Source organism: Hippoglossus stenolepis, chromosome 5, assembly GCF_022539355.2.
Source record: "Hippoglossus stenolepis isolate QCI-W04-F060 chromosome 5, HSTE1.2, whole genome shotgun sequence".
Taxonomy (NCBI): Eukaryota; Metazoa; Chordata; class Actinopteri; order Pleuronectiformes; family Pleuronectidae; genus Hippoglossus; species Hippoglossus stenolepis.
The window spans coordinates 26,294,373-26,306,436 of record NC_061487.1 but is presented as its reverse complement, the minus strand read 5'-3'; the positions used below and the strand labels follow the sequence as shown (position 1 = coordinate 26,306,436).

General features: G+C 43.7%; 1 protein-coding gene across 3 annotated transcripts in view; it reads right to left on the bottom strand.

The window, feature by feature from the left end:
- Window positions 1–12,064, bottom strand: part of kiaa1549la (KIAA1549-like a) — an 83,517-nt gene that overhangs the window by 16,804 nt on the left and 54,649 nt on the right. For all 3 annotated transcript variants that reach the window (XM_035155786.2, XM_035155789.2, XM_035155788.2), the window contains 2 exons: window positions 7,314–7,507; window positions 2,469–2,614 (listed from right to left, as the gene is read on the bottom strand). In XM_035155786.2, coding sequence (XP_035011677.2) covers window positions 2,469–2,614; window positions 7,314–7,507 — 340 coding nt within the window. The remainder of the gene's footprint in view (window positions 1–2,468; window positions 2,615–7,313; window positions 7,508–12,064) is intronic.

Below are 12,064 nucleotides of genomic sequence, written 5' to 3'. Positions count from 1 at the left end.
CTCCTCGTCAGTGGGGATTGAACTTCACAAAGCATTGAACTACAGACAGGCTCATCACTTCCTTTGGGTTCCCCCCGGAAACATTTCCGTTATTCTTTCTTCTTTCAATCGCACATTCACACAAGACGAGGGCAGCTGCGGTTCAGTATCCTGCTCGTGTTTGAACCACCGAGCTTGTGGTGAATGGGCGACCCGCTCTAACGCCTGAGCCGTGGGCGTACGCCCCCAGAGAAAACTTTCTGTGATCAAACTCAACACAGAACCGGCGTCAGGTTCGAACCCATGAGGGAAAAAAAGCACCAACCACCGCAGCCCTATGAATTCATTCTGACGTGTTTTGTTTGCGAGCAGGATAAATAAACTGCTGTGGGCTGATGACTGAGCTTTAGAGGAGCTGGTAAATTCAGTTAATCCGGTTTCCTGCTCCATATTTAGAATAAAGACAGAGGATTTGTGCGTCTTGGCAGGCGACGGGTTTTCTCGTGTCACTTCATTCCTTTCAATGAACTGGCAGTGAAACCTGTGTGCAACGTCTCCTGCAGCCTTTTGTTGTGCTGATTATCAGAACTTATCTTTACATTTTCTTTAACAGATCCCAAGTATATGAACTGAAAACTGTCCGTCTCCAGTTCTCCCGAGAAAAACTGGTGACAAATGAGACAATTACTCATCCTCTCCTCCCTCCGTTCATTCATTCGGCTGCATAAACACCATAAATCACACAAATTACTGTGAACGCTGGTTTGCTGATGCAAAAGGGATTGAGAACCACAGCGTCCCCGGATGTCACCGAACAGAAGCAACGTCGCAGCGTTATCAGGGATCAGAGACATGTTTATGCAACGATTCTGCCAGCTGGAAAACGTTCTGCTGAACAAGTCATATCGAGGATGTATTCACTGCCACCGCAGACAACAGGTTCTGGAGACGAGAGCGTGAGCAGCAGATGATCCTGGGACATTTTGTTTTTACTTTTAAAATACGCATTTGTCTCTGATTAAGAAGTATTAGGGCCAAATTCTGAGATTTCAAGAATGTAGTCGTTATATCAGGAGATTAAAGAACAAGGAGAACGAGCGTTGGTCAGAGTTTCTCTCCTCCGGTATCCTGTTGTTTCACAATCCTGATATTTAGGATCATGTGGAGCGGATGAGACAAAACATCAAGTATTTCGTTTTTTGTGAAACTTAAACACTAAAATACAAAAGTAAAACTTAACAAGATCCTCCACACAGGAAACAGACTGATCTTCTGATTTTCAACCTCTAACATGAAGATAATAACTGCATCTTTATTCTCATATCATGAATGTATTCTTGTAAAATTATGACTTAATTATGATTGTTGTACTTTCTAAAGTGTGGAGTATTTCTAAGTATTTTTTGCATTTACAATAAAATGTAGTTTGTTGATTGCATTTTGTCTTTGATACAGTTTTGAGGGTTTGGCAGTAAACCAGGTCCATACAGTCGTTTACAGCTTGTAAATCATTAATATAAAGTTTTATTAAACAGTGATAAACTATAACTCGTGATCAAATAGTTATTTGTGTTTAAGCTGCTAATAAACCCAGAGCCTCAGCAGAAAGATGGGAAAGAAACAATCCCTGTAATTAAAATTAAAATGCTGTTTTTTATTTTAACAGCAACTCAGGATGAAGATAGAATCTGAGAGTTTAATGATGCGTCATTTTTTCCGATACACAAATCACGTGCTGTGGGTTGTGTGTCTTTGAAAACACCTCACGTGACAGTGCCGTGTCACAACTTCCTGCCTTTCCTCTGGGATCCGTCTCAAAAATAACGTGATGCAACGTTCAAGGAACGAACTCGGCCGACCGCAGCTTCTATCCGCACGCTGCAGTTCCAGCGCTGCCCCCTGGGAGGAAGTGAACCATCTGCAGAGAGAAACACCTGGAAAACTGAAGTGAAAGAGCCTGAAATGTCTCTTTTGATTCGGCCGACAGGAGTAACCACCGTGTGTGTGTGTGTGTGTGTGTGTGTGTGTGTGTGTGTGTGTGTGTGTGTGTGTGTGTGTGTGTGTGTGTGTGTGTGTGTGTGTGTGTGTGTGTGTGTGTGTGTAAAAAAAGACCAGAGAGAGTAAGTGCTGTGAGAAGAAGTGTCGTCAGCTCCATGATGCAGCAGGAGGCTGAGTCACTGAATGATTGAGTGCGTTTGTGCTCATGTGCACGTCATGATTTCATATTAATGATCCTGTGGGTGAAGTATCGGAACGTGTGTGCGAGAGGAGTAGCAGTGTGTGTTTGTGTGTTTGTGTGTTTGTGTGTTTCATTGTGTTGTCAGACTTTTGTCTCCACATGCATCCACCGTCTCTTTCTACTCGCACAAACACCCTCAGTTTATCCTTAATCTTATTTCTCTCTTTCATCCCAGCTGAATCTTTCCCTGCTGACTCTTCCTCCTCCTCCTCCTCCTCCTCCTCCTCCTCCTCCTCCTCCTCCTCCTCACCGTTGGTGCTCCTCTTGTGCAGCTCCTCCTTGGCGTTCTTGGTGCTGCTGCCGGTCGCCGTCCGACGGGCCGACGAGCTCTTGCTGGCGTTCAGCTTCGCCGAGCCGCTACTCGACACCGAGCCGTCCTCCTCGCTTGGCAACCGTCTACAGTAGCCATGGCAACAGAGGGAAGTGAGGGAGAGGAGAGAGGAGAGGAGGGGAGGGAGGAGAGGAGGGGAGGGAGGAGAGGAGGGGAGGACTTGTGAGTCTCAGCATGTTCACAATGAGGGCATCATCAGACAGTTCATGCTGTCAACTCACAATAGATCCATTTTATTTCGGGTTTTAAAAATTAACATTAACAACTGGTGGTCAGACAGCGAATGAGAATAACAGGGATGTGACTGTTAGCTGATAAACATCATGAAATCATTTAATGAACTGCTGCACTGCTGTAAACTGTAGTTCTTTGTGTATTTAATTACACAAATGTAAGTGCACAATTGTGTATAAACAATTACAACATGCAAAAACATGTATGATAACTGACTCACACACCAGGAAACCCATGTTGAATACACAAACACACGCACACACACACAATCATAGGTACTTAGGCAAGAACTGTGTTTCTGCCTCAGACAGTCCAGTAGACCCCACACACACACACACACACACACACACACACACACACAGCCCGGGGCATGTAAGCCACAGCAGAGACACAACGTGACAGGCCGTTCTACAGGTGGTGAGAGACGCACAGATAAGTGAGACTGGACATTACGGAGCCACAGGCGAGGCCGACACACACTGCGTGAACACACACTGCGTGAACACACACTGCGTGAACACACACTGCGTGAACACACACTGCGTGAACACACACTGCGTGAACACACTCTGCAGCCGGGTCCCAGTAAATGTCATGTGGTATTAAGCAAAGAGCTGCAGGGACGGAGGCAGAAATACGACGCGTGTTCCCAGTAAACCTGTCCGGGAAGGGCAGCGAGAGGAGGAATCAATAATCCCAGTGAAGGGAAGTCACGTCCTGCTCCTGTTTCTCCTCTGAGCCTCACACACTGAGGAGAAACAGGAGGAGCTCTCTGGAGGAGGAGCAGAATCAATTCACTGTCTGTGAAGCTGCTGCTTCAACTCCTGGGAAGAGAAGAACTGCTGCAGAGTTTCACCTCAACACACTGAGACCATCACTTCACTACGATCGGGTCCAGGAAACAGCTGAATCAGCTCGTATGAGATTCAAATTCATGATTTCATTTCACTTAAACCAAAATTATACATTTTGATCAAAGAATTTGCAGAGGGTGATAATTATAAAAGACATTTTTATATCAAAAATTATTATGTACATATTGTATTAAAGTTAACGGTGTAACAATTCTCTGAATCCATGATTTGTATATGTGTGTGTGTCTGTAGTTAAACCACAAATAACAGATCTGTGTCCGAGAACTTTTAATAACGATTTTGAGAAAAGGATCATTAATTCCACCTCTCTGCTTCTTTTCGATCATAACACTATATTTCTTCTCAAAATAAAAGGACTGAAAAATTATTCTGCACAAATCTACATATGTTTAAAACACTTTTTAGATATTCATGGTTCCCAGAGGATGGTTGACTTTGCTGATCCCTGAACTTCCACTCATCATCATCAACAGGGTAAATGTAGCACGATGAAATGTTACACAACAAACTATGACGTAACCGCTTCCTCAAAGTGAAGCCAAAATAGATCAATCGCCCCCTGGTGGATGGCTGCGGTATAGATTATAATCCCTGATACGTACATGTTAACAGATGCGTTAAAATAAATAGTCAGAAAGTAAACTTCAAATAAATTCTTCTTTAAGATGGATTCTGTCATTTGAGGTCATTCTTATTAAATTGATTGGTTTATCTTCTGTTAAATTTGATTTGAATTAATTGAATTAGATTAAAAAAAAAGGTTTAAAACATAATGATTATGGTTGTTCTGTATTTATATAGATCCTTTCTCGTCTTGACGACCATTCACACAAACGTTCATACTGTGCAGCACTTTCTCTATTACACATCACTCCCACACCGTGTTGGCACAGCTGGGAGACCGGGATTGAACCGGTGACCTTGTGGTTAGAGGACGACCCGCTCTACCTCCTCCTCCTCCTGCACCCGGATCTAAAACATTTTATTTCAATGTTCCTTTTTCTGCATGCATGATAAAGAGCCCACAGTGAAGTGCCTGTGGGTGGTACTGTCTGCAAACCACGGTCATTTCACAGATGTAAAAATGACAGTTATGTAACTCTGCACCTCTCGACTGTAAGTACGTGAAAACCCACTGTGAACTTCTCAGTGTCCAGTGCCGAGGATGAGAGACTTTCAGCTTCTGGTTTTCCTGCAGCACATCTGTCTTTAAAGTCGTTTCCCCTCTGATTTATGAACCCGAGCCTGTTTGTGTGTCTGTGCACTCGAGGAGAGAAAAACTCCCTTCAGAAGTTTTCTCTCCGTGTTCCCTCACTGCTCTAAAGTCCAGGGATAATTGCCTCCTTTGTTGTTGTTGTTGTTGTTGTTTTGGTGCACGGCTCCTGTGGCTGCGCCGCACACTGCACGGGTTACAGGGTCTGGAGATGCCGCCTCATTTTCTAATAAGTGCAACACCCAGCGTGGAAGATTACACCTGAGATTCCTTCTCTTAAAGAACTGGCTCCCCTGAAGACGCATGCGTGTGTGTGCAGGTCGGTAAAAAGCTTATTATCTCACTGTGGCAGCTCCTCCAGCTTTTTTACACTGTCATCATTGTTGCACTGAATGGTTCCCTCTGGCGTGACTGTAGCCAGGTTTATAAATATACATGTGTTTATCATCCTTGAGAGGCAAAGCACAACTAATCCCACCTCCATTCACTTGTGTTTAAAACCAGGCTCAGTCGTACGTGTGTGTGTATGTGTGTGTTTCTGAATTAGCATTTTTGTGAGAGGAGGCAGGATGCGTTTAATTTCCGACTCCAAAACTCCTGCAGGAAAGACGCTGCCATCGAACGTGGGCGGGAGGGAGGAGCTTGGTGTAGTAGAGAAAACGTCCGGGGGAAGGAAAAGTTCAAAAAGATGTTTACATCACTTTGCTCTAAATGTCTTTCGGTGTTGGTGAACACAACGGATCACGGGAATAAAACTGATTTGCATGTTTTGATGAATACGTTTTAAAACTGTGTGATCTCGCCAGATGTTTACAAATCGGATTCGTCGCTCACGCGTAAAATAGACGAGACAATAAAGATAATGATAAGTAGAAAGTGCAAAGTGCAACATTGTCTGTTCACATTCGACTCTGTTTCTTACACAAACTTTTCAAAGTCCTGATACTGATGATCATGTTGCTGATGAGACAAATCAAGTGTTTTGTTATTTGTGAAACCTTTAATGAAGAATAACTTTAATACGACTTGTAGTCTTGTAATATTCTGATTATATTTTTTGTAAAATTACGACTTTCTTTCATAAAATTACGACTATTTTTGTAAAATTACAGTTTTTATTCTGTTGGTGGATTGTCGCAAAATTACATCTTCTCCAATTTTGTAATCTGATAGTTTTACAGGTAAAGTTATAAAGATTATCAAAGACATAGATGCTAGGGACAGGTATCCAGTAAACCAGTCTGATCCACTGTAGCTACTGGAAGCTCTGGATCAGATTCAGTTGTTTGCTTGATGAACTTTTTCCTAAAACCAGCGTAGAGGTTTGTAACTGATCAGAGTCTCAGTCTTTATAATCTCCGACTGTAAAAGTGAAGCAACACTTGAATCTCGGTTTGTTCTCAGCGCGCTGGTTCTTAACTGTAGATGCACGGAGACTTCACCGGGGATCTGGGGTTTTGTGACATCTCAAATGAGAAGCTGAAACAATCTTGACACGGGTATGAAGGCAGAACTACGATCAGTAACTTTCTTGATGTAAATATTCGTACTCCGAAGGGACCGATGCTTTTGCCGGAGGCTTGAAAACGTCCTTCATTTCTCTGTGTTACATTATTTCCCCATTGGCATTTTTACTACTTTTACTACTACAATTTCACAGAATCTACCGAGTAACAGTCGTGATATTTTAACTCTGTCCAGGCTGTAAATAAACTGGATAATGAAGCAGGACCTGAGGAACCATGACTCACATATTGGTGTTAATCTGTTAACCGCTTCTGCCTGTTTGTAGTTTTATTACTTTACAAACTTTGCAAACATTTCTCTTAAAGAAAAACTAATTTCTAACAAAGACAAATCCGAACATATTTTCCTGTTTAGTGTGTCACATGTCACAATTCATTAAATCTTAGACTTTAAAAGACACAAATCAGTGTTTAAACTCAGTAATTCTGTAAATCTTTAAGCACATTTCCTCCTGTGACGACATGTGTTCACTCTGTCAGTGAACAGCTCCTTGTTGACACTGGACTTATCCTCAGATCCTGTCGATCTCTCAGAGTCTGTGCTGCTCATTACTGGTTCAACACTGACGTCTGCTCGGGGGTTTTGTCACCGTTTCCCTGAATGAAGCAGCTGCTGCAGAACTTTGAGCGTCTCCTCGACGAGGCAGCGAGCAGGGAACTGACGGATCGGGCTGTTATTTCAACTCTCTGCAGAATCACAGGTGATGGCGATGATGTTATGAATTAATAAGTTTTGGCAAAGCATCCACATCCCCACGCTGCCAGAGCCAGAGTCTGTGCAGGAGTGAGTGAGTTCCCACTGATACACACACTCGACCAAGTTCAATATCTGCTGATTCTTAATTAAACAAACGAACAGCAGCAGAAAAAAACAATCAAGGATTCATTAAAGCGAAGTAAAGAGTCAGTCACTCACCCTCCTTTGTGAATGTCGGCCGATGGCGGCCTCTTACTGGCCGTCCCGTCCTGGTGGACCTTCTTATCCAGGGACAGTGACAACGGAGCGTCTCGCACAGGCAGCCCCAGCACCAGCGTTTCCTTGGTAACGGAGACGGCATCGTCGCCCGTTCGACCCATGTGCTTCTTGGCGTAGTCGAAGCCCTGGACCGGCTGGAGGAGGAAACGAGGACACGTCACGAGGGTCAGAGACACGAAAGCTCAAAGCTCGGTTTTCACATCAATCCACTCAGGAACTCGACTCCGCAGCTCGAATGTTCAAAGTGTAAGTTTAACAAGTTTTCAAATGAGCGAGAACTGGTTCAGTTTTCAGTTCCCCTGTTGGATTGATGGACTAAATTCAGAATAAACAAAGATCAGCACATGCAAACATCACAAAAGAGATAACACAGACACTGCAGGATTATACAAGTTCAGATTTCCATCGCAGCACTGCAGGCCGATGAGAGCAGGAAACACAGGAAGTCAATGTAGTTTACAAGCAGTGATAATGAGCGTGAGCGAGAAATCAGCCGTGATGCAGGATTCAAAGGAGCAGAAGAGCTAATGATGGTCAGAGAATTCAAAAATTATTAAAAGTATGATAACAAACGACAGATAAATATCATAAAACAAGTTTATGATAAATTACAAACTGTATTTTCTCCTGTCATCATTTAAAGTGAGAGAGTGAGATCCCGACTCGACAGACGTCAAAGCTGTTTTACAATTAACACGATAACAGATCAGACCTTTCTCCCTGTTTCTCATTAATCAGCCGTCAAACACGTCCGTCGGCATTAAGAGAAACTCCGAATAAATAAATGGATAAATCACAGAGACGAGCTGCACCTTTGAAGTCAGAAGCTTTTTGGCGCAAAGAGACAGAACATTTCTTTTTTTAAAAAGGCAGCAGAAGATGCGTTTTGCTAAATCCTCCGACGCCCGGACACGTTCTTCGTATCTCTGGAAGCGACTTCTTCAATTTACAGAACAGAGAGAAGCGGGAGGAAAGAAGAGAGTTTTTGAGGTTACACAACAAAGCGAACGAAACCCTGATTTCTTTCTTCTGTTTTTTTTTTTTGCTTTCCCCCTTTTCTATTTTGAGCAGGCTCTAAAGTGGGACGCCTAATGCATCTGATGATGCATGCTAAATTCTGCAGAGCATGTGAGGTTAGGCAGTGTGGGCATCCGGCTGATGGCGTTGTTAATAATTCATCAGTCATACACACCACTGTGCCATCAGCCAGCTCACACACACACACACACACACACACACACACACACACACACACACACACACACACACACACACACACACACACACACACACACACACACACACACACACACACACACACACACACAGGGCTGCAGCCGTGGATGAGTGTCGGGGAAATTGATAAATGCTCATATAGAAGACACATACTATGAGTGTGTGTGTGTGTGTGTGTGTGTGTGTGTGTGTGTGTGTGTGTGTGTGTGTGTGTGTGTGTGTGTGTGTGTGTGTGTGTGTGTGTAACCTCTACCCGCTGAAGTGATGTATGGTGACAGTTGAGGCTCGTGTGAAAGATGTATGGAGAGTGCAAACATAAATTTGCCTATGGCCTCTTACTGTTCATAGACACAACTTCAATTTTGCCCGTGTGTGTGTGTGTGTCTTAGTGTGTGTGAGTGCGCGTGTGTGTGTGTGTGTGTGTGTGTGTGTGTGTGCAGGAGAGGGAGGGTGAAATCCAAATATAACCCTCCACCGATGTGCATTATGCGTATGGATTATCGAGGAGCAAACATTAGACGTGGTGTCAGGAGTTGAACTGAGACTGAACCTGACACATCCACAGTTACAGATGCATCGCTCGGCGGCTGATGGGTCCGGGGCCGACAGGCACGGAGACAGTATGGATTCTCAGAAACGGGGGGGTGACCTTGAGCGTGTGTCATGACTGGTATTTTACTTTTCCCCTTCTTTCACCACCTCTCTTCATATCTCCTGACAGCGAGTGGACTTAACAAATGGCCGCCTTAATCTTGTGCAAGCTGCGTTTAATGAAGATCTGACTGCAGACGGGGCTTGTGGGCTCCCCCACACACACACACAACCGTTAATAACAGTGATGGAGGAGAAGAGCAGGAGAGAAGCGAGAGAGAGAGAGAGAGACGGGGCCCGACCACTTCCTTTACTTAAACATGCCGTGTGAAGCGAGTGGAAGCACGACCTCGCCCGCATCACCACATTATCCACACTTATTTTCCTCGCTCGCACTATCAAACAAGCTTCTCCTCTAATTTTAACTCGGAGCAACAGCCAACAGCAGCTTGATGAGGTGCAGCAGATGGACGAGATATGCTCCATTCCCCCTGCGGCCATATTGATTTAAATTCAGCTCCGGCAGGCCGGATGGTGGAAGTGCACCGCAGAGCCGCATGCTAAAATACAAGGCTCTCCTGAAGGGTGGGTACATTTAGAAAGTAAAATAAGACACAGCAGGGGGGGGAGATTAGACGAACTTCTCTCAGGGCAGGTTGGGGCCATGATGCAGCAAAATGCAAAACAGCTCGAGTCCTTTAAACGGCTGCCGCCGCCGCCGCATTATGCCGCCACGGAGAACTTTCAAGTGAAAAATGGATTCGCTTCTACTTTTGCTGATTCCAACTCTATTGTGCTCCGTGTGCAAGTCGTCTATCTGAGGATTTCAGGGCTTCAGGAGGAGCGGCAGAGGGAGTGAACGGCGTTTTGACGGATGTTTCGGCTGCACGGCCGAGTGATGAAGTGAGAGAGTCTCGCTGGAAGACTCTTTAATGCTTAAACCCACGAGCGCACCTCGTGCACGCCCAGGTATTGATCAGCAGCTTTAGGTTGTCCTTCAGGGCGACGGGTGGCTGGGCTGCGACACACTTTAACTCCCACAGTGGATTAACTCACTGGGGTTTATTATCACTGCTTACACCTGGAATGAATATGTGATATTCATCTGGAACTGGAAAATGAACATTAATAAAAGGTTTAGAAAAGGATCAGACCTCTGAAAATGTATACTAATTTATATATTTAAACATACGTCTTTATGTGATTATACAGTATAAAGCATGGTGCAATCATCCTCGGCCACTGCACTTTACTCAAGGTAATTTACCGTTATTTGCAAAGAAACGTGTATATGTGCTTATTTTATTCTATTTTATACTTTCACGTGTTCTAATCACGACTTTATTTTGACAATATGCTGATGTAACAAGTCCCAGCGTGGGATCAATAAAGTCTTATCTTATCTTATCTTATCTTATCTTATCTTATCTTATCTTATCTAGACCTGCGTTCTTTGTGGGTCACACTGTAAATAGACTCATTGTTCCTCTTTCTTCTCAAACTTCGACATTTCTTGATGATTCTCCCGCCAAGTACGAAGTTAGAAGATCAGTGATTGGCGGTGGACTGGATTGTTTGAAGTGACCAATCTAAGAAGGAGGAGGAGAGCATCAGCCACTGTCCCCGCCTCCAATGTCTCAACCCAATGAGCGAGTGCCTGGAGCAGTTGCGAACGTGTAAGTGAAGGTTTGCACTCGTTAGACTTTGTGCTTTTAAATTTTGCAGCAGCTTCACCAAGGGGCTGGTTCAGAGTCTGAGGCTGTAATACTTTGTAAGATGGTTCCGTCTGATCACGTCGTAAATTCATGATCCAAACAAACACATTAGAGACGGAGCAGCCGTTTGACAGCCGCTCTCTCTGCAGGACGACTCTCACACCGCTGCACTCTGCACATTAACAAGTGTCACAGAGAGTTTGCAGAGACAGAAATACAACGTCTGCAGCCTCTTTCCTCACCTCCACACTCCGAACTCATCCGAGTGTCAGGAGGGTGTGTGGTTTATAATTGCACCGATAATCATTGGCTCTGGATTTAGGTTTTCCTGAGGCAAAGGGCAAAAGAAGAAATTGGGACTAATTAAATGCACAAAATGCATCTGGACTCTCAGCCAAAGCCCCAAAAACTTGAAGAAACTTGAACCCATCTTTTAATCAACAAGAAGTGTTTAGCTGCAGTTTTCCCCAAATGCATTTAGTAAAATATTTATCTCATTTGCTGAAGCACGCCACGGCTCAGGACTGGGAGAGAGTAAATACCAGTGTGGATAAGAGCAGCGAGTGCAGCCTCACGGCACCGACAGCGACGTCTCGTATCTCAGAGCTCTTTAATATTTCATGATCCCTCGTAAAAATAAAAAAAAAACACGTTATAAGCAACATTAAATGTTTGTAAACGATTGGGGAAACAAACAAAACCTCGGAGCAAATAAAACAGTAAAACAGGGAGAACACACACACACACACACACACTCACACACAACACACACACACACACACACACACACACACACACACACACACACACACACACAGATTTATATGTTAGACTCACACAAATATAGATTTTTGGAGGCTGATCCTGATACTGAATAATTCACTGATATATATATGTAAAAAAAAAACAAAGCAAAAAATCACTTCTAAGGAGAAAAAGTAAAACTAAAATACTTATACACAGATTTGTGTCTCAGGCTGGTTTCAGTCGTGGAACATCTCTAATATACAGAAGATGAATTAAGAAAATACATAGAATGTGAACATAAATGATATTTGCGTTGTTTATTCTATGAAATAAAAGTTGTCATATCTTTAACATAAACACTGATACTGATATATGTGTGTCAGGCTCCTAGAGGCAGATATG